This window comes from Stigmatopora nigra, chromosome 17, assembly GCF_051989575.1.
Source record: "Stigmatopora nigra isolate UIUO_SnigA chromosome 17, RoL_Snig_1.1, whole genome shotgun sequence".
Classification (NCBI taxonomy): domain Eukaryota; kingdom Metazoa; phylum Chordata; class Actinopteri; order Syngnathiformes; family Syngnathidae; genus Stigmatopora; species Stigmatopora nigra.
This window is the reverse complement of record NC_135524.1, coordinates 3,295,373-3,318,945: the sequence shown is the minus strand read 5'-3', so window position 1 is coordinate 3,318,945 and position 23,573 is coordinate 3,295,373. Positions and strand designations below refer to the sequence as shown.

Below are 23,573 nucleotides of genomic sequence, written 5' to 3'. Positions count from 1 at the left end.
TGGTTCAATATTGAGTCACAAACTAGCTGTGAGTGAATTAACAGCGTCTCTGCTGGTTGTAACATAGTATATCACTCCATTGATCTGAATTACTTCAATTACCTTCCCCATAATCATAATCATTAGCACTCAATTATGCACAAACTAAAAAGTATTGTCTTGATATCGTGTCTGTGGGCAAGGAATCTCTCAGATACAAAATAATTGAAGTCCTAATGATTAATAAACAAACTTAGACAAAACAGCCCACTATCTGTTAGAAATGCAGAAATAAGAATCCCATGTTGGAGCATTGTGATATTATTGATCAATCTAAGTACAAATGTGGTATCAGTGACGGGGGGAGGTCAACAGGAATTGAAATAAATGAAAATAGATGTAAAGACCTGATATAAACATTTTCACCCATAGACTGTCCAATGCAATTAAAATAAACAACCTCACTCACCTTTTGAAATGCTTGACTCAGCTAAAAAATTGTAATTAATCTGCAAATTAAACCTGCACAAAAACTCATTCAAAATTGAGTAAAATCCTGATGATAGACCTAACAATCTTAATGTCAATGCAGCCTCTGCACAAATACTAAAGTCCAGCAATACAGTGTTAAATATCAAAAGTCAGATCCAGCCCCCCCTACAATTTCTCAATCAAATATTTTCCCCTGACTTACCGTGTGCAGAGTTGTGAGCAGCCAACAGACAGAAGAGCAACAGCAGGTTGAGTCCTCTTGTCCATCTCAGCATCGGCACCTGGCAAACATTTCCATTACATCCAAATAAAACCAGTTCCATGGTGTCCTAATGCAGTCCTGATGAACCTGAGTCAACTGCAGGTTTACCCAATCTCAAATTCCACAAGCTTTTCAATCTCCAACAGTACGTTATGACCACCAAAACATGTAAATGTCCAAAAAACGAACACAGAATATGCAGTTCGTCAGATGGCAGGGAGAAGACGAACAAAAACAGAACCTTTTCCTCCTCTCCAAAATTAAAGCCCACCGGTTCTGCTGCTGGACTGACTGACTCCCTATTTAAAAATAAAAAAAAAAATAAAAAAAGACCCACAAAATCCCAACAGATGCACTGATACTTAATTTCCTCTCTATTTAAGGATGAAATAAGTTCCAGGAACTATGATGGTACTGTCTCCATCACTCCTGCGAGAGGCGGTGGCTTCCCGGTTTAGAGCGGTGGAAGAGAGTTCAAATCCGCTGTGCCTTCCCGGAGGTCTGCTCCGTCTGATGGGGAGGACGGATGGAGAAAGCGCCAAGTGGAGAGAATGTGTGAGAGAGAGGGAGGGAGAATGGGAGTCGGACCTCTCTCTCTCTCTCTCTCTCTCTCCATCTCTCTCACTCGCTCTCCTCAAAGAGAGAGAGGGGGTTGGAGAGACTTAGAGCCAGCATGCAGCCATTGATCTAACATGGGTGGAGGTAAAGCCTGGAATTGAGGCAAAGAGCAAAGCCAACGGAGCCAAGTAGCTGGAGCCCATGTGTAGAGAGGGCACAGCAGTGGGGAGAGATTAACTGAACTCTCCTGCCCTCTCTGGTCACAGCGGGAATTTAAACACCCCCCCTGCTGGGAAAACAACTATTTAAAGTAATACTGTATGTACTTGATTTGAGCCTTTTCACAGGATCAGTTTACAAGAATTTGAATGCACCAATTTGTGTTAATTCATGGGACTAATGTCCCTATGTTTTCACTTCATCATGTTACCCATATGATCCTTATATGGACAGATAGTTCCCCAAAAAACCTCAAGTATATATACAGTCAGTGGTGGAGCCCCAAAACCAACAATAAGGTTCAGCAAAACAGAGAGAAATTCCTAGAATATGTCAGGCTGAAGTCCATCAAATGAACGAGAAGGGTTATAAACTGGGAGAACAGCCAAATTAGGAGCCTATGTTCCCCCATTACTAAATTCATTTAATCTAGTTTGGCAATGACATAAACCATTGAGCCTATTGCATATTGCAGTATTTAGTAGATTTCCTACCTTGTAAATTTGTGTTGACAGGTCAGGTGCATTGCTGGGGATGTTGGTTCCAGTCCAAGTTCTTCATTTTAGCAGCAAAATACTGATGAATTTTATCAAAAGGAAATAACAACACATCAGTAGGAAGAATAAGTTACATTGACATCCACAAGACTCACAAATCTAATGACTTCATTAACTATCTAAAGTTATGGTGCAACCAATAACGATTTTAGCTGCAAACAAATTATATTACAGATCTCAAGGTACTACAAAATAATGTTAAAAAACAGGTAGTATCATCAAACTGTCATCAAACTAGCAAATATACCCAGAAGTCTTTGCAACATTCTCAACCTTAAACAGAATGAATGTCAAATGTCTGCAGTTTTGGTTTATTTAATGCAAAAGGAGCATCCTTTCCATCCTTGTCAATATCTTGACTATAATTTTCTATTCATTAAGTATGATTTAAAAAATAATAATAATAATTGTGACTTTTCTTTTAAAAAAACAATAGATTCCAAATTTAAAATGATAGCATGTGTGTGGAGGGTGAAAGAGAATGCAATAATTCAGTTTAATTTTCATTTCACTGGCTATATTTCTTCACAATATATAGAAATTTATTTTTTGATATGTGTATAAGGGGGGGGGGGGTCGGGGTATGCGTGGGCGTGTGCATGTTTCATAATAAAGAAAACGGTCTGCGATATGCCAAGACACCATGAAAGAAAACGGTTCACTTCATGCGTGTTGTACATTTTTATCACTGAACGGATATTAATGTCTAAGGGGAAATTAAACAGGTGTGTGGTGTGTGTCTGCCAGTGCATTTCTGTGCTTATTGTTTGAGTCGTGTGGGGAACTTGGGTTTTGTAGGCCAAATACCATTGTGTCCCCACCAATATGAAACAGACAATGATGAATATGCCTCTCTTTTGGTGATGCAGGGCTATGGATCTGACTTCATTTTGTCAAATAGTGACCATCAAAATGCAAAATTACTTGAATTGATAGACTCCAGGTTGTCCTGGAAAAGGTCTAAGGGTGAGGTGAGCTCTTATCGGAATGCAATAGCTCTGTGGAAAAGCTCTTTAAAGTGTTTGCGTCCGTAGAAGTAGCATTTCCCCAAAGAATTTTCAAAAGCTGGAAGCTACACAGCTTTCAGAGTAAAATCCCTATCCAAGGTTGTCAAGTGAAACTAACAAATAGGCTTACAAGATGTACAAAAATTTAGTATAGAGGAAAATTCAATATAAAACTTGAAATAGGCAGCTATTAGATGATGGCTTGAAAAGACAGATGTGTTCAAAAAACAAGTCATTTTTATAAACTGCCACTCAAACAGATGCATTTTTGTTATCAAATAATTACATGCCTGATCTTGAAGGTATTCAGATGTAAAGGATCGGCCATATTTGCAATGTGCTGGTGATTTATGAGAATAAAAATGAAGTGTAGATCTTTATTATCGTGTTTTAATGAAGTATTCGAGCCACTTTCACTATAATTCTAAATACTTTTTCCATAAAACAAAACATAGAAAACCTGTGCCTTAGAGTAAAAAAAAGTGTGGAAAGTAGCTTTATGTCGCCTGTTTTTGAATGTCTTTTTGGCTTTAATACTCATAAAAGAATAAGTCAGGTCATCCTGATATGATGAAGATACCTGAATAAAAATCATCATATCTGATAACAATAAGCAGCCCTTGATATTCATATCAGCAATTTCTACAACTAAGCAAGTGGAGGCACATTTTATGTTGAAGGGGAAATTCTCCATTTTCTGAAAGAACAACGATTCCTATAAATACGATAATTGCATAGACATAATTTTAGGTTGTCATTAAGTTAATCTGCTCTGAATCATTATGACAATGTCATGAACATTAGTGCAATTAGCAGTTTGTAAAGATTAATTACATTTCAGTACGGTGTATATAAAACTATAGACTATGTAAAGTATTTTTTTATTATGCTGAGTTATCACTACCTTAATAAATGATGTGCTAATATGAGTCTTCCTATTTTTTAGTGTAAAAAGAGAATTTTCCCCCATTTTATATTGTGATAAGACTGCTAAAAGTATTTTTTTAATTGGAATTAAAAAGATTATGGAACCTAAATCAATCCCACATGTAAAACAATTGTAAATACAATTTTCCATGATGTAGATCTCAATGAAAACATTGAAATAGACCAAACACGTGCTTGAGACAGATCACTATTAGACCATTTAAAAGGTCTTCTTGTAAGCCTTTTAATCAATTCTCAAAGGTGCTTTCAGTTTATTGGCTATGGTGGTCTGCAAATAAATCCCATGACGCGGATGTAATATTCCTGCACCACAAACTCCAGCTAAATAGAAAGCACAAGCGGCCTACTGAGTCTGTCAGAAAGAAGTAGGTTGTTCTGTAAAACAAAGTACATCACCAAAATGTCAATAAAGGCAAGGGAAATGGAGACTAGCAGAATCAATGCTGCGCAAGGATGAAAGATACGATATGAGAGATACTGGAGAAATGGGAAGGACTATCTTTTCTGTATTGATACTACTATGTTTACTAAGGAAATTCCTCTAATGGAAATTGATGCAGATATTAATGTAGTAATGTACTATATTTATCTTCCTAGAAAGACTACTTTACTACATATATCAGATGAACCATTCGGATTAATTTGTCAATTCTATTCATTGCATTAATTTTCACCATTGTTCATTCATTTTCAAGGAATGCAGGGGGTGCCGGAGTGTATCCCGGTCAACCGTGGACAGCCTAAATAGGTTGCCAGCCAAGGTTTTCACCTGGATGACATATGAATCATTTTGAAATTCCAACCTTGAGTTTTTACAAGGCCCCATTTTAATTATTGTCCAGTGTTACAAATTCAAGACACACAAGGTCGCTCAAAGTCTCATTTGTCATGCCAAACACAGCTCTTAGAGTTATTGTTTCTGCTCCACAAACATGTTGTTAGCACAGAGAACATTTTTTTTTATATAACTCATATAACTTTAATGTGCATTGGCCAATCCGAATACGGTATACTTTACAAGCTATATCGAAAAAACATCGGTCCCATTTTGTTGTATCATATTACCTTTCATCCATTTGTAATTAATTATGTTTTCCTTTCCAATAAAGATCTATCCTTTCCAAATGATTCATGAATCAGAAACAAATTAAACCTGCAGGGCGAAAAGAAGGAAATCAAAGGGACTATTTCACCACCATGTGGGATCTGAAACATGGGATTCTAATGAAAAAAGATGCAAAGAACTAAAAAAATATATATATCAACAAGAAAGTGTCTCCACCATTGTCCGACCTATCCATCCATCTAAGACTCATCACCCAGGCTAAGCTCCCAACATAAGGGGTTCCTGATTTTCAGTAGGCCGCCATTAACGCGACAATGTTAACAGGCACCTCCCCCTCCTCTTCAGTATTCTGGCGGCGGCGGCAGAGAACGCTGCCAGCTTCTATCGATCAGACATTTAGCTGAATGTTCTCATCGAACAGCCGGCTGCTGTGGACGCGACGCCTGCACGTGGCCGGACTGAAAAGCAGCCTAGAGCCCACACAAAATACGTATACACAGACAAGAAAGGAAGGGGAGTAACGAAGGAAAATAAATGAGGTGTCGGTTGGTGAGGATGGACGTAAAATCGCAGAGCAAGCATGAGTGCATGTAATAGTGAATTCAATTAAAAATGAAATATACATTCAACAACAAGACTTCGCGCAAATTCCGAAATATTTGACGGTCGGCGAGTTTGATTTTGGGTGATAAACTGGATCAGACTTTTTTTGTTAGTAAAAAGGTCTTGTGGGAGTTTTGGTTGAGAAAGTCACAACAAATCGATTGATTGCTTTGCATACCAATTTGTAAAAGACAACAAAGTAAATGGCTATTAAGTTTTAGTCCGTGGTTAGGTACTAAAAGTATTTGACACATTTCATTGATTCATCCAGTCATTTTCTGAACCAATTTACCCCTCTGGGGGTGCTGGAGCCTTAGTATAAGTAAAAATATGCTCAGATAAAAAAAAAACTCAAGACAAATCTATTAAATCCAGTGGTGGTCCGTGCATTTTCTTTGGCTCAGAATCAATCCATCTCTCAAAAACTATTTTATGGCTATAAAACCTCTACTGCAACTACAGCTGTGACACATAAAAAATCATCAATAATAACCTCGCCAAAAATCCTTTTTAACTGTCCACAATATCCATCCTCCTTTCTTTCCTCCTTCTTTTCTATCGCCATCGAAGCATACGTTTTTATTCGATTTAGTGCTGAAAGTGTCCTATTAAATCCCATTTATTTAATAGACCCCCTGCCAACCAATTAATGAATTATTCCCATTTATTTAATATAACCCCTCCCCCTCAATATCTCCACCCCTTTCAGGAAGTAAACGGGCCCTTGCATTGGCCGGCAGGGTCTATTAAATAAATGGGAGACAGACAGTCAGCAGGCAGGAGTGATGGAGAGCAACCCAATAGTCAACTTTCCTTCAGCTTGGTGTGTGTGTGTGGGAGAGCGGCGTGTGTGCGTGGGTGTGCGCGAGTATGACCCCGCAGGTCAGATCTATAATGGAAGATCCTCTCCTCCATCTCACTGCGTTGCCCTTTACTCTGCTACCAATACACGCCCAACCCGCTTTTGTGAACATCTCATACAGTGACGGGAAGCAGGAGGAAATCATGCTGCTTTTGTGTTTAACAAGAAAAAAACAAACAAAAGCAAGCAACACACTCATACAATTTTAAGTTGGGAGTTATTCAAATGCATAGAGACAAATGTATCTTAATAAAAAAAAGGGGAATCTTGATAATAGACATGACAATCATTGAGGCATTTGAACATTTTGAGGACAAAGTCTTGCAAAATTTAAAAGGCTTGGAAATGAAATGAGGCGGTAAGATTCAAAAGCTGTGTTAAATTTTTATATTTTTTTTCAAAGTCTTGTTTCTATTCTTGCATAAGATGACTCAAGTATTGAAAAAAAATCTTGTGGAGTTCCACACCAATGAGCAGAAAAAAACTAAATATGCATTATTAAGTTTTTTAAAAAGTATTTACTTGTACATGTTTAAATTGAGATTGGATTATTAATGCAGTTTAGATAGGGAATTGTAGTACATGTCTTTAGGTGTAAATATTATCAATAAACAATGTGTTTCATATTTGGAAAATGTGTGTTTACCTGTGAAAATCTGGTTATGCCACTCATGTGCGTTATTCGGAAAATTAAAATGCATTTTTCCTCCTTGGGGGAATTATGAAGCAGTTAACTTTGAACTTTTCTATATACATGTGGAAAAGTATGCCTAATGGGGCGTCCAGGGACACCAAAAATTAATTGCCATGGTATTCATCTGCAAAGAGTTTTTTTGCAATTACAACATATGGACGAAATAATATCAAATACTAATTTCATGCTAATTTCATTTAAACATATGGAAGCTGTGAATTGACCACATTAATGTTCATAATTTCTGTAATATCAAAAGATAAAAAGCATTGGTTTGGACCTCGCCTTACCTGTGAATGTATTATGATGCCAAACTAAATATGATTCAATTCTCATGGGACAATAATATCTTTTGAAGCTGTTGGAACAGAAGATCTAATTAGGCTTTCTTCAATGGAGTTACTCTGAACATTTTACTCTTAATTGAGATTTCCCTTTTATTTTTCTCACAATGAACAAACTAAATTCTCCGGGAATTAATTAGCGAGACCTGTTATGACCTAACCTGCTTGCTAAAGTATCCCAGCAACATGCAAATGATTTCAACGCCCTTGGGTGGGTGTTCTCTTTTTCACTCTCACAATCGCACACTTTCAATGTCAAAAAAAAAATGTTTTCAACATCAGGTTATGCTCATATAATTCATTTTCTTCCATGTCATTCTTCTATGGTGAAATTAAATGAGTTCATCATTAGTTTATCACTACTAGATGTCCAATGCATTTGAACTGGGAGTCTGGCAACCAATGAGTTAAACCGTGTGCACAGAAAATGAAATATTGTACACTCTCTAATTCCCCTTTACCCCTGATAACATCAGTCACTCCTTTAGATCACTGTTGATAGTGAACATTCTCTTGCCTTCGTCCTTGGACATCCTCAAGGAAACCAAGGTCATATTTTATCTCCTCTTGCTCTGGAGCACTTATTGCATGTATGATTGTTATTTCACTACAAAAGCAACATGTCTACCTTGTCCTCCTGACACTGTTTTACACACGTCTGCTTTAGGGTGCAAATTCTACACCATGGATCAAATAAAAAAGGGGTTTTTGAACTCTATGACACTGAAAGATTTATTCCAGGATCACTTTTTGTTTGTAAACAATGACATGTTTCTATTCCTGATGATATTATTAATGCTGACAAATACACACTCCAACTTTAATCCATACCAATATACTATCTCATATGTTAGGTCCTCGCAACCTATTTATTTTACAGTGTTGACACATCATTTTGATGTAATAAAGATTGTTTGATATGCTCATGATTGCACATTCAATCAACGAATGTGCACTGCATTTGGTGAACACGCCTTATCTAATCCAGTGTGATTTTAGTTCTTCAGCAGATCAATGTAGATTAGGCAATACATATGGGTAGATTAGGTATAACGATGTCGGATTTACAAGTTCCAATAGAAGGAACTTCATTCCATGGCAAATACACTAGATTTTTTTTTTAGATATGCTGTAATAAATCAAACAATCCACATGAAAGACGAAAGAAGTGATGTGATGCTTTCATGGTTGAGACCACTTTGCCTCTGGCGTATGTTGAAATTTGGTAGAAATCCTAAAAACTGCATGTGAAAAAGGATAAGGAGAAACATAAAATAAACATGAAAATGCACTAGAGAGATTGCATTGGGGATCTTGGTTTTGCCAGATAGTCTTTTTTCCACAATTCTTATCTAAATTGATGGAATAATCAGTGATTGGCATTGATGTAATTGACTGATGTATCCATTATTGGAATTGACTGATATGATATCATTTATTTTAGGCATTGAGTGATAGGGCTGTCTTTCGCATTAGTGTTTATGGCCATTTTTAACTTAACTTATTGGCTTTCAAAGACATTACAAGTTATTCTTTTATGAATTGCTATTCACAGTCAAGATAGCTTCCTTCTAGTAACCTTTGAGACTTCCATCAAAGCCTTGAAACGAAACCCAAAAATTGCAAAATTGCTCTCAAATATGCACCTAAATGAAAATCCACTCCCTAGTGAAATCACGAATTAGATTCAATATAGTCACAAAATACAAATGAGGAATAAGATGGCCCGTGAATTGCCGAAATCCCAAATACATTCATCTACAGCTAAATGAACAAGAGGTGCGCCTCTGCCAACACGTAAGGAAGATGGAAGAGAGATTAAAAGGATAAGGACAGCAGAAGGGAAACGCATTCAACGCAAAATCTCCAATAACTTGACTGCAGAGAACCAAACCAGTTCCATAAGAAAATGCCTTCCTATGGGCCACACCCTATTAAGTATTTGGAACATCCTTGAGTGATAGTTTATCCCAATTGCCGCAATATCCATGTGTAAATGAGTTGTTAAATTCTTTTAATGGCGACATATGCTTCCATCATTAATCACTGCATGAATGGTTAAAAAGGTGACATTGTAAAAGTGCTATACGGAGCTCATTTGCCATTCATTGGGACATGGCCATCTTGATATTACAAGACACTTTATGTATAGACAACCAAATAATTATGCTTACTAGACTGTACTCATTGATTGATGACCTTCACCAATGCCTGATGAAAATAGAAAATCCATCATGAACAATAAGATTTTTGGAGGCATGCCTAAATTAAGAAATGTTTGCCATTATGCCTATACTTATATATTTACCTCTCAAAATGCGATGTATCAGTTCATAAAATGAACAGTTCACATTTTTGAATAACTTTTAAGTTAAGAAATAATGCAAATAAACTAATATTTATCCATATACTTTGTAATACTCTCATAGCCAATCCCCAGAGGCCTCAAAAATCCAATTAACTCAAAATAAACAAATACTACTTGCATACACATTAAAGCATGGACCCTAAAAAAAACAACATTTGTATTGTTGATTATAACATGTTTGTTTACAATAATCTGTATAAAGTTTAATATCATGTTTGCTTGAAACTAGTTGATCTATTTCAGCGTGTTAATCCCACAAAGACAATTATGGTCTTTTATTCTGCATGGTGGGATTAAAATAAAAACATAGAATCTATCAAATTATGATGACAGGCCTTGCTTGTAAAGGAATTTCAACTACAGTGTTAAATCAGTCATTGAGTGTCTACACACAACAATAGAACAAATGATTTAAACTTTTCTATCCCCTATGCAGATATAAAAATCATCTTGGCAAATTCTACACAACAATAGGGAGCAATAGTACAAACAAAACACTTATATAAAATTGATGTCATGCTACCTCATGCATATCAATATTAAACAACAAAACTAGTAAAACTATAAATACAAAAAATCTAACGTGATTGCATCTTGGAGAGTTAACTCATAAAGCATCGAAATTTTAGTCAAGCAAGCTTGAATAAAATGATGTTTTATGCCAAAGCAACAAATAGTGGTGTTATAGTGTTGTTGATCTTGCAAGTAAAAGGAACCTGAAATCCTCCCCAGAGTGTAAACATTGGTGTCATTGGGAGTAATCTGTCTTCCACACATGGTCGATCATCCGCGTGTGTGTATATGTGTGTGTGTGTGTGTGTTCTGAATTGTGGATGAGCTGCAGAGCTCCATAACAGAATGACTCTGCAGACTAGAGTCATTTACACACCAGCTTCCCCAGTAAATTGCTCATCAGAGGCATAACAGTCGAGCCAAAATATGTCCCTAACAAACAAAAGTGTGTTAGTTCTACCATTATGGCTTCGTGTACTGAAATAATTTGATGTGTGTCAATGTCAATAACTTTCAGGGTGCAAAAAGGGAATTTGTTTTAGCATTTACAAGATGGGGATGCGATTAAAAAAGCCACTGGGATACCGCCTGACTAAAAATACCCCAAAAATAAGTTGAGCTACATCCCAGATGTTCACATATATTGACAATTTAAATTTAGACTATGTTTCATATGCACTCAATGTCATTGATTTAAGATTAGTGTAAATAAAGGGATATACTTAAAGCATGTAAATTAGATTCTAAAGGCAATTCCGCCTCACACTTGTGTGAATATTTAATAAGATAACTCAGCACAGAGTCATTAATGTCTGAAGCATTGGCTTACCTAAGATTTTTTTAAAAATATTTCATTTAAAACTCATTTATGTTTGCAGGTTTAATTGTTATTCAAATGTAGAGCTTGCCTACTAATTTTAATACATTGCAGTCATATACCAACAATGTTATTGTGGAGAATACACTTGATTTAAAGGAATTATTTTTGGCTCTCTCTTGCTATAAAACCAACTGAGACTCTGCTTGAGTTCAATTTACAGTTGTATGCTCAAACCAATGTGTACCCAACCTTCAACAATCGAGACATTTTGGCAGGATTAAAGACTGAAGTGGATTTATCCTGATACAAGTGGGGCTGCTGAAGTAGCTCAGTTAAAAGGCATTTAGTTTTTCTACATTGTTAATATTTATAATCGCAAAATGCGATGGAAGAAATAATGACTTCTTAAGGTAATCACAGAACACACATTAGAAAAAGGAAAAAGGAAAAGAAAATACTACACTTGAGCTTCTGGTTTATGTTGTAGGAAAGAGCTTCACAACAGCTGAAGTAGCACTCAATAATGAAGGTTGCCATGGTGTGGCGGCAGGTCAGATGATGTCATTTCTCTCCAAGATAGAACCGAGGGCATAAAGGATGCTGAAGAAGAACTAAGAGGGGGGAGGGGATAGGATGTGTGCTTCATCAGCAGCCATCAAATCATATTCTCATGAAATATGGAAGAGTCTGATTAAGATGCAATTCAAATAGTTCAAAGAAAGGAAGATTACAGGGGAGAGAAGATGCTAAGTACTACGGTGATGTGAAAAAAAAGTATTTGTCCCATTCTCCAATGATTATTGCTGTTGCCGCACTTAAAATAAACAAACAAATATCAGACTAAGAGTAATAAGAGGACTAGTACAACTTTAAAAAACACCTGTTCTGTCTGGTTGAGTATACTGACTATTTGTCTGTCTTTGCCAAAATCTTTAAGGTGGGAAAAGGAATGGAGTACTAATGGAAAAACGAACTATCTAACTCATCATTGATTGGTTGTTCAGTGTACCAAGAAAGAGGACCGGAAGTTTTAACACTGTGTGATGGGTTTCTTATTTGAGGACAATTGTTAAGTTTGGGTGCGGTCATTTGTGACAAGTAGAATATTTATTATGGGTTTTTTGGGCGGTCCAATAGTTTTGAGTTTACTATTCCCTCGATTATTAGGAAGTACTACTAAAAGAAAACTAAGAAGGACAATTCGATGAGCCTCTTAATCAATATGGTCCTTTAAAAAATGTGATTTTAGGGATGTTTTAGATGTTAAAGAGGAATTTTTAGGTCTTGCATATTTCCCATGTTGTTAAATACTCTGATTAATAATAATTATATTTCTACTAAGCATAAAACTGCCACACACAGTCTAACACAAGTTCCCAAGGGAGCAACATTAGAGCTTTTAAGATTCTTAAGAATCATTTTGACTCTAATGCTTAACTCCTCAGTTAAGGACCACCGTTATAATAAAGAGAAGATTATATTCTGTAAAAATTGTTAACTCCAGCTCACCACCTACGGGGAGGATTAGCCATCTTGGAATAAAAGCAGAAATAAAAGGCATATTTTGACACAAAACAGCCAAGGTTGAAGAGCAATGTGAGAAAGCCACCGATTTTCTTAAAAAATAAAAAATGTCTAGATTATGTGAAGGCACAGCAGCATGCCTGAGGCATGTAAACATACATTAACATAATATTTTATGATGGCTATGGAAGAGGGGGTCAATTCACTTGTGGATTTGTTCTTTTGAGGCTTAATTGATCAAAGTTTTGCATTCAGCATTGTTGACTTGGTACTGAAATAGTTTGAGAAATTAGTCTCACTTTTAGAGCACAACATTGTTTGCCTTCATTTGCTTGCAGTACACACATTTTCAGGGCAATATCTTGTAAATGAGACTCCCGTGTTGTCGGGGGGTGTATTGGTTATTTGAGGAGGTCTCGGCTTCTGATTATAGGATGGAAAAAGATCCAATGCCGGCATATGACAGCTTGCTATTTAGACATTGCAGCGAGGGGTCTGATTGAGCATTTCAACCCAGTCGGAGAAGAATTTCAGCACAGCTCTTCAATTCAGGGTATTGTGAAAGTGCAATCCTATTACGTTGTCATCGTCACCCCCGTGTACCTCAGTCGGTACGACACAGCAAACCAAAAGCAATCAGAGACCATACAGCAGCCTTCTAATAAACTTTCAAAATTCAACTTGAAATTACCTTTAAATGGCTTTTGGATTCTTCTATTTAACAATCTGTGCAACACAAATGTATCTTCTCATAAGATTTAGTACACTAAAAATTGCATAGTTTTTAATCCATAACCTGTGAACTGTAGGGCAGATGTGCTGACCACTGTGCTCATTCTAATGCATTTTTAACAGTGTTTAAATTCATCCAAGTTTCTTGCATTTTTTAAATAATCTAAATATTTAAGAGGTTCAAATTGCACTCCATTTGTAAGTCTGTACTTTGTGGCTTAAATTGCAAGCACGTAATGGAAACATAGAAGTTTTGCCTGTCAAATAAAACAGTTTAAGCCTTCCTTACCCGCAAGGTTCATATCACATATCCTCGGGTCAGGTTGTCCATTACAGTGTGAAAGTTCTTTCCGTGGCCTGTTGAACTCCGAAGATTCTGCTGCTTCAGAGATACCAGCCCTGAAATTAACAAGTCTCCATTACCGGAATGCCTCCTCTTCATCCTCCCTATTGCTAATCAATTCATCTTTGATAAGAACCTCCTTCAGCTAGTTCACTTATCCGTTAAAAAATTAAATATTTTCCTTCTAATATGTACATAATGCCAAGTGTTTTCACTATGAACATTGACACAATATAAATTGCATGTGGGGAAATCCTCAAAAATGAATTATTAATCTTAGGAATGTTGTGTTTCATTGTAAATGAAAACTTGGGTTTGCTATGCACATTTTTTTCATGATGGTGGTGCTAAGAATGTAAAGTGTGAAGTTGTTTATTCACATATAGGTATTGCACCTTTGATCATGAGGAAAAGCGGGTGGTGGTCTTTCATTGTCAGTGGGATGCATTTACAGCTTGGTGTTAAAAGCCATTTGAGCCCTCAGTAAACTTCCTGATGTAGGGAGGATCTGAAATAGGAGTGTTTTTTTTAATAATTCCACTGGCTTTCCACCAGAGTCTAATGGTGTAAATGTCTCTGGGGTGTGGGGGAGTCGTTGTAATCACCCACTTTACTGCTTCCACTCGTCGCTGCAGGTCCCTTCCATTCCTTCTCAGTTGGGTACTTTCCATATGTAGTGTAGTTGGCTAGAATACCTGCTTGACATGTTTGAAAAAGAAGTGAAAAGCCACCAATTATTTTCTGTGTATACGGCCCTTGTTGGACAGAGTTGGAAACATTAATGGTTGGAATTTAACTCTGTTACATTCCCACTATTTATGTCTCAGTTTAGTGACTAAACATCATCAATTTCACACAATTAGAATTCCATACAATATGGTGTGATATAGAAATGGGTCAAAAGACCAAGATTTAGGCTAGATTAATTATAAATAATGGAATTTAAGCATTTTTTTCACTTTTATGGCACATTGCTGAATTGATCCAACAATTTTCCTGTAGACCGTTTGCGTAAACAAGAGATTTGTGATGAAATGGAGACGCTTATGCAAAGGAATCGGAACATAGAGTGGCAGGTGAATGCAGTACATTACAATAGTACATGACAATGAGCAACATTTCCAACAGGAGGAGCGTATCATAGTAATTGACTTTGAGATAGCACAGCTTTGACAAGTAGAACGGAAGAAATACAATTTCCACAAGTCTATTCTGGCTTTCAACCATCATCCTGTGGTGAAATGATTCTTTTTTTTTTAAATACATTTTCCTTATTGTAAATTTTGCTCATGAGGACATTACCATCGGAATTCTTTGTCACCAAACCACTCACAATGTTGGCCATATGGACAGTAGAAAATATGCAATAGAAAAATGTAATATTTGAAAGATTCTGGACTGTGTCATAAATTCTGTAGCCAAAATGTTGTTTCTGAATAAAATTATAGATGATGTTTTCATTCCTACATTTTGGATGACGTTGAATACAACAACAGACAAAAAAAATGTGTGAATATAGTCATCATTTATTTTCTTCAGTCCTAAAAATGTACATGGCTCATTCTTTAAAGGTAGAAAATGGATACTAAATAAGTTATTTTTTTCTACCAATATTTAATGGCAAAACTTTGATTCTATCAAACAAAATATGGATATCACAAAAAAAGCCAAAAGAGCAGAATTGAGAAGTTAGCAAAAGCCGTCCAGCAGTTTGCAAATAATTTCTTGGATATTGTTTAGTTAAAAAAATAATTAAAAAGTTTAAAAACGGACTCAAAATAATTTAAAATTCTTGGAAATTGGTCACCTGGTGATTTCTGAGCCTTGCTCTTTTTTTCCATATTTTAATAGGGCACATTGTGTTCCTATGACTGTCTATCAATTGTGTTGCTTCACCCATTGTTTTGCTATTCCTCATATTTTCTCATATTCCATTTTGACATCACCTCATTTGGGGAAAGATGCGTTGGAAAGGGGCGTGGCCTCAGCTTTGCTGGTTTGTTTGGGGGTTGAAGATTATGATAAACCTGAGGATGGTGAAGAGACAAACTCTGTAAAGAGATAAAAATGAATGTGACTGACAGTGTATATAATAACTGAAAAGTTGAAATATGTTTAATTCATTCATTTGCCAAGACAAAACCCAAAAGCAAAGTTGGAAAACTGAATATAAGAAGTTTATATCATACCAATTACTCAGGAAAAAAAGTGTAATAACCCAAAACTCCCAACTGCCCTTAAATTTAAATTCAACTCAATGCATTATTAGAGCACACTTCTATCATTTCATAGGGAATGAGGGAGCGAAATACAACTTACCGCACATCCATACAAATTAAACTCCAACCACTGCAGAAAAATCCAACTTTGTGTAGGCGTCTTACTAAATATTCCATGTTTTTCTATCTTCCATTCACATCAAAAGGTCAACTTGTGAGGAAACTTTTCATGCGACAGAATTCTTTTCCCCTCTACTTCTAAAGACTCAGTCCCCTCCCGAAATAACTCCTTAAAACACACTTAATGAAAACACTCAGCACGGGCAACGTGTGATATATTATAGAAGAATAAACATTAGCATCTGGGAGGAATAAAATGAATGTAGAGAGCTTCTACGTTAACATTAACTTCCCCATTAACCCGATGACATTCCCATCCCTAAGAGAAAGCATTATAAAGATGGGTGGGGCTATAATTCCAAGTGATTCGCTCCCAAAATATAAAAATAAATATATTTTTGACATCAGTATGTTTGGTGCAATGTGAGACATTTTCCTTTAAAGTAAAAACATCCCAAATTTTGAATTAAATATTTCCTGGTGATTTATTGCATGTTAAATTCCATTTTAATTCATAGTTTGTGATGACTACTGTTATATATTTTTTTTAATTATTGTTTTATTTATGTCATTTGCCATTGTTTTTGTTGAGCTTTTTTTCTGGTTTCAATCATTTCAAGTGTAAAGCCAACAATCCCCATCTTGGTCTTAATTACCTCCTAATAATTATAAAACCCTGATAATCTTCTACTCAATCGAGGCAATTCAGATGACTGACAGCAGACGTTGCACTCACTGGTTATCAGCTTTATGAAAGGCTTTTGAAGGAGATAATTCTTCTTCTCAACATCCACTAATTAGGAAGAGCTGGGAAATGCTGTAGGAGTCTGAATCAGCTTCTTTTGGAAATTACAAGATATACGGAGAATAATCTCCCTCTCACACAAACCCAGTTAAGTGTGAATATTTGACACTGTTTTCCTATCAAAGCGTCTGAGTCTTTTTTTTTTCTAAGTCAGCAGCGGGCATCTCTGTCTCGATCAGATAAAAAGCCAGTCTGCACATTTATGGGGGGAAAAAAAAGTCGAGCATTTAGTGCATCCCCTTTTTTTTGCCAGTCAAAAAGAAAAGATTAATTAGCTTTATTGTCATTGTCTTAGTAGCCCTTTCTTAATGGGAAATCCATAAATGAAGGTTCTGAGTATGTTAAGTGTTTACGTCTGTCCTACTCAACTCAAATTGAGACTCTTTAAGCGATAACAGTTCATTTCAATTCCAAATGTGAATCTTAATCCAGTAGCATAGGTCGAAAAGAAAATTAATTCTGTAACTGCTGCCGCTCGAAGCTGAAAACATTGAATAATTAGTAGTGTTTGTTATGTTTTTTGTTTTACTCAAAAGCATTTACATTTTTTCATTTCCCTCAGAGTAAAATAAGATTCAGTAAATGTACTCAGTGTTATAACTTCTTGTTTTTTTCTAAAATCGTATTTACAATTTTAAAAAGTGTACGCTAAGAGTGCAAAAAAATTGAATATATATATATATATATATATATATATATATATATATATATATATATATATATATATATATATATATATATATATATATATATATATATATATAATATGCGGCAGAACTTATAGTTGCTCTTCCTCCTGATATCTGAGATAAAATATATATATATATATATATATATATATATATATATATATATATATATATATATATATATATATATATATATATATATATATATATATATATATATATATATATACACAAGTTCCACAATGATTATAGCATTTCATGGTATTATTAATTATGCAGCATGGGTGCCGTCCAACTATGTAGACCTTTACCGCTTACTGGCCCTTTTTTTCCCCATAAGCGCATCATAAGAAATCACAGCAGATTGTAAACACCAACTGACCCTTAAAAGCAACATAAATACTATAAATGATGAGGAGGCAACAAGCCGACTTTCAGCAACAGGATGCAAAGAGTGTGTGATGGCAGCCAAGATTTAAAAGTCTTGCTCCACAACCCAGGAGACGCACATTAGCTGGCCACTGTCCACTCGCCTGGTCCTGCTATAAAAGCCCATTAGTAATCACTCCTCGACTCTCAGTGGCTCTTTTGCTCAATCGAATTCCAACCAGCCAATCTGCATAAATCTGCATTAATCGACAATTTTCCCTCCACAGAAAACAAATGTGCTTTAAAAAACTCCTTATTCCGTCGGCTTTTAGAGTAAACATCAGAGACGAGCGTGTCCTGTATTTAACAACTGACACATTTTCTGTCTCCCGCAATTGTACCACACGGGACCTCAAAAGCTTTTAAATTGGAGGGCAACAAATATTGAAAACATAAAAATAAAATAAGATAATAAACTAAAGCCTTTCTTTAAGTGTCAAACAACCACTTGCCCACAGACAATTAGGGCATTGACTATAATATACGCATTAAAAAGGAGTTGTCACTAGTACAGGTCGCTGCCAACCCTCCCACTTTAAATGAATTGGACTTTTATTGCTGTCAGAGCAGGAGGGAACATTTAAACAGAAAAAAGTTGGTATTTTTAATGATGAACACAGGGTGGGCTACTCTATATTATGTAAATTTGTGTATATTTGTTTTAAGATCATGTATATAAGATAAAAATAATTTACCTGTCTTATTTTCTTTGTTTCTTTTAAGCCACCTTCCCCTCCAACAACTCTGTCTTACTTTCAGCAGCCTGTGCCAAGCTGTTAGCCATCAGTGCCTCCTCCAGACTTCTTCTTGCTTGTTGGACCTTCAGCTCCTGCTCCCTATAATTGAAACAACTAAGATGAGTAAGGAACTCCTATTATAAACCTTTATTTTTTAAACCAGAAGATTAGATTGACAGGCTAAGACATCCATAAAAAGAAAAACTTATTTACAGATGTTGAATTGAACTTGACAATCCCTCCCAAATTAGTGATTTGGCAATGATCTATAACAAAAGTTCTTTTATGATTACCCGATTATAACAAATATATTGTCATCACATGGACAAATTATATCAAATACCTATATAAAAGGTTCTAGTGTTGGATCTAAAGAGGAGGCAATTCCCGGGAAAGTATCCTGAGGCTGAAACGGTTGAAAAACAAATGGAGTTGAAACTTAACCATGCCGTGGACAATTTGCTCTAAACAATTTGAACGAGTATCTGTCCACGGGCAGACTAGGAAGAGGAGGGCACGAAGGCAGAAAAGAAATGAGTGCGATTTAGGATGACAAGCACATTCAGAGGGAGAGAAGAGGAGAGAAGAGGGAGAGAATTGGAAATTAATGGTGGAAAGAGATAAGAAAAGGGGAGCACAGGAGGCATAAATGCTGGAGGGAGTGAAGGGGATATCAGAGGATGACTGAGGAAGGAGGAGTGGGAAATAGGAAAAGAGTGATGGAGATGGAAAAACAAAGACTGGACGTAAACATAAAATATGGCAAATATTGTACGTGAAACAGAAACAATCAGTGGGATAATAAATGAGGGATGCTGGAAACAAAATAGGTCTAAATGGAAGAATATGGGGGAGATAAAGCAATATATGGAAGGGAAATAACAGAAAAGTTAAGGCCTGAGAGGAGAGAAGACAGATACTACATCCTAATGAGTCTGCACTAGTGATTTGACCAGCTGTTCCCTTAGTTTTGTTGCCCACTGGACACACACACACTTGTAGACTGTCACTTTAAATATGTCCCCACAGTGCCCCCTATTGTTATGCCTGCATAACCAGCTAAATCATATATTATGCATGGAAAACTAAATGTTGTGTATACACTGCTGACTGGATGTCAGTTTTATATCATGTAGTAATTCAACTCCGACTTTTTCCCCTTCAGTATGGATTTGGAATTATATTACGTGTAATGAAATGTCGGGGGAAAAATGGACATGTAATAGTAAAGTAGTCTTTCGATGTAATATAAGGGAAACACTTCAATATTATTTCAGGAATGACATTGTGTATTGGTGAAAGTGAACTGAATTTTAAGTAGCTGTACACAACCAAGAAAAAAGAAGATATTGAGAGATAAATAATATATGGTATATTATTAAGTTGCAAAATAATTTTAATGTCTATGTTCTGCTAAGAAGTGAAGTGATGGAAAGAATAAAAAAATAAAAAATAGATCGCTGTAAAATTGAGTGCAAATTGCATTGCAAACAAAATAGTAGTAAGATTAAGACTCTCACCGGATGTGTTGGTCAGTCACGGTAAAGGCCTTACAAAGCGGTTGGGACGTGTTAAGCCAGATCGCTGGGTTCTTCTCAGCTGCCACAGACGTCTGTCCCGTAATGGGCGCAGAACTCATGTGTAGCGCACTGGCGATGGCGGACAGCAGAGTTTCATCACTTGAGTGAAGACCAATGCCTGGAGAGGCAAAAAAAGTCCAGTCGCACCATAAAATCCCTGTGCTGGATTTTGTTTTTCCTTTAACTTACTCTGGATGCCATTGGGGAGGTCCATTGTACGAAGAACTTCCTCTGAAACATCAGATGATCGCAAACCTTTTAACCTTCTTTCCCAGAAGAGCTGCAAACATGAAGTTGTGTATTCATCAGAAACTATGTATATATTAAAAAGTAAGCAAGAACTGAAAAATGTGTTAATAAAATATTTAACCCCCCCCAAATTAACACTGATCTAGAAACTTCACGTTGCTAGGTGATAATAAAGTAGTTGTTGTTATCTTTTCCATCAAAGAAGCAGTTTGTCTTATAATTTCCAGAAAAAAAAACGATGCTTCACAGGGATAAAGAGCTTGAAAGTTAGAACTATTTCCCTAAAAGAGAGACTGACAGACAGAGGACAAGTGTGTTTAAACCTGTCGAGGCTGCTCGGTTGCTCTCTGCAAGTCTGTTTTAACCTTGTTTCCCGGGTGACTTGTAACCTTGGTAACAGGCTGTTTAAAGATGGATGCCGTTTGTCTGATAGGCAGTGTCGTGTTCAGGTCAGGCTTACCTCCCTGCATAGAAAAAAGACAGTGTTGATGTTAGAAATCAACCCTAAAAAAATTGCAATTGCTATGAATTGAATAGATACCGACAAAAATATGTAAGCCTATGAATTACACGCTCATCACATCCTTTAGTGCTACAAAAAAATTGTTGTAAAGCTGATCAAATCCCTAAGAGACTTATAAAAGTTGATCCTGCTCAACCCAGACACGTTTCTTTATTTTTTGCAATGATAATTTATACATTAGACAAAACAGGCCTTCTTTGAAAATGCACTACGTGTTTCCTTAAAACAAAATGTTATATTTAGTGCAGATAGCCTACGTGCACATTAGCACACAAGCCTGACATCACAGTTGGAACTGGAACAAAGTGACAGGAAATCCTGCTTCCCAATTGGAACACCCCCTTAAAATCTTATGTATTAACATCTAAAGCATGAGCAATCCATCACTTTGACTATATCATTTAATACCCATTCCAAGGTTCATAATGCTTGTTTTCATTCTTTCAATGCTGTCCAAATTTGCCACCAAAAAAGTTTACCGGGATGGCAAAGAGGTGAGTGAATGCCAAGTGCCTGTCACCTGATTTGGCAACCTGTCAAACTGCTTCACAGGAAAATGTGTTAATCTGATAATCTGGTGACACGGAGTTAAAGAACCACCCACACAGACAAGGTTCAAACCCAATTACTACCTTTGCCATGTTGGCTTGGTCATGTCGGAGTCTTTGTTTGTTCTTTTGCAGTTTGCCAGGCATCATTTTTCCAGTCCGAAAATCGAAACATGCCAAATCCACTGAGTTTCCAAGATGACGGGACAACTGTGGTTTACTTCGGAACTTTTTTCCTGTTGGACTAAATGTACAAAGACAAAATGGAGACAGTCAGAAATACACAATTCCTTGTGTTAATTTTAATCTAGTAAACAGTATGTAAGATTGACAATATATGGAGAAAACATCATGAAAATGTGCGGTTGACTTTTGTTGCTTTTCCAGTAAATTGACCTGCTGACTGCTTTTCAGGCAGGAAAAAATGAGTCATATAAGAAACCAAACTGAAAGTAAAGCACGATGCACTTGCAGACTGAGGAAGTGACGCTGCATGCATACGGCACAGATGTTTGTGCCAAAAAACTCATTCGGACCAACAGGAAATGACCGCGACAACAGTTCGCCACTATTTGACTTGTATATCAAGTTTTCCGGTGATGTTCTTCTTGGATTAAGGCCATTTGAGTTTTGGATAAGCACTTGGTTTGTAACAAATAAAAATCTACTCAATAAGTAATGTAAAAGTAACTCATTGCCTACCATTGACATCAATACATGTCCGATTCACATAAACTGCATGTAGATGCTCATCTTTCAGTACCATTGACAGCATTAGACGTCCAATCCATCTAGCATCAGCCAAAAACTTTTTGGGCCAAAAATAAACAAATCCAACCAAACTGAGTTTGACAGCCCTTATTTAGAAGGGAAAAGGACCATTTTTTCTAAACTTTACAACTCCTCATCTTCAAGGACTCTTTAGAATCACTAAAAGGGTGATTTGTCACTAAAAACAAGTATAGCCGAGACCTGTAGACAGGTGATTAGAGTCCAGGACTTTTGTCATTGGTTGATCACTGACCCAAGTACCAATTATAACAGGACAGTGAATACCTGTAGTAATAGACGTCGCTCTTCCCAGCACTCAAACCGGACTTCCTGATCACTTCTTCCTTCTTCCAGCCTGGTGGCAGAGCTGGACAGTCAGATTTCCTCTTCTCCATCAGCACACAACTTATCGATCCTAATGTTGAGATCTGTTAAAGATCAATGATCATTTGGTGGCCCTCCAGGCAAACTAACGTGGAGGAAACCCAGGCGGAACAAGTACTTACGTCACAGATGTTACGTTATGGCCGGATCGCCGCCTCGCCTCCACCCGACTGCTTTTGGTGCTTGATTTGTGCTCCGTGAAACTGTCGTGAATGAAAAGGCCCCTTTTCTCGAAAATATGGATGGTTTGATCACCACACCATCCACAAACGTCATGCGAAGTCCCAACCGGGGCTAACGGAGGGCCCGGCTCGGGCTCGGCCGTGACGTCACGGTCAGCCTCGACGTCCTCAGAGATCTCCTATTAAGACAGACCTATCACTCTCTGAACCGAAAGCTACTGGAGCATGGACCATCAGTATACCTTGCACAGTTGTAGGAAAGGCCAACTCTCAAGCTGAATAATTAAAAATGCATGTTCTAAAAGTGAAAACGCACCCCTAATGTTTATACATACTGGCACAATACATTTGTGCCAATCCATGAATGAACTTACAACTTAAGCAATCAACATAACCAACAACTCAACTTGAAAGGTGTTGTGAAGAATAAGAAGGACCTATTGAAA

At 36.6% G+C, this 23,573-nt stretch overlaps 2 protein-coding genes and 1 long non-coding RNA gene across 7 annotated transcripts in view; all 3 read right to left on the bottom strand.

The window, feature by feature from the left end:
- The window catches only part of dcc (DCC netrin 1 receptor), a 91,848-nt gene extending 90,597 nt beyond the window's left edge, over positions 1-1,251 (bottom strand). For all 4 annotated transcript variants that reach the window (XM_077737604.1, XM_077737605.1, XM_077737607.1 and 1 more), the window contains exon 1: positions 674-1,251. In XM_077737604.1, coding sequence (XP_077593730.1) covers positions 674-794 — 121 coding nt within the window. In that variant the 5' untranslated portion in view covers positions 795-1,251. The remainder of the gene's footprint in view (positions 1-673) is intronic.
- A 730-nt stretch (positions 1,252-1,981) lies between these two features.
- On the bottom strand, positions 1,982-14,394 carry LOC144210188 (uncharacterized). Its single transcript, XR_013329324.1, has 3 exons — positions 14,287-14,394; positions 13,838-13,947; positions 1,982-2,086 (listed from the first exon to the last, which is right to left on the bottom strand). It is a non-coding gene; the product is annotated as an uncharacterized LOC144210188 (long non-coding RNA).
- A 1,003-nt stretch (positions 14,395-15,397) lies between these two features.
- On the bottom strand, positions 15,398-23,304 carry mbd2 (methyl-CpG binding domain protein 2). 2 transcript variants are annotated; one of them, XM_077737643.1, is made up of 8 exons: positions 23,068-23,304; positions 22,847-22,989; positions 21,875-22,034; positions 21,043-21,183; positions 20,660-20,750; positions 20,411-20,588; positions 18,849-18,989; positions 15,398-15,942 (listed from the first exon to the last, which is right to left on the bottom strand). In XM_077737643.1, the coding sequence occupies exons 2-7, from the start codon at positions 22,954-22,956 to the stop codon at positions 18,872-18,874; spliced, it is 798 nt and encodes a 265-aa protein (XP_077593769.1). In that variant the 5' UTR covers positions 22,957-22,989; positions 23,068-23,304; the 3' UTR covers positions 15,398-15,942; positions 18,849-18,871. The 2 variants fall into 2 exon arrangements, with proteins under 2 accessions (XP_077593769.1, XP_077593770.1); XM_077737644.1 differs by having other exon boundaries at positions 22,847-22,976.
- Between the last annotated feature and the right edge of the window lie 269 nt (positions 23,305-23,573).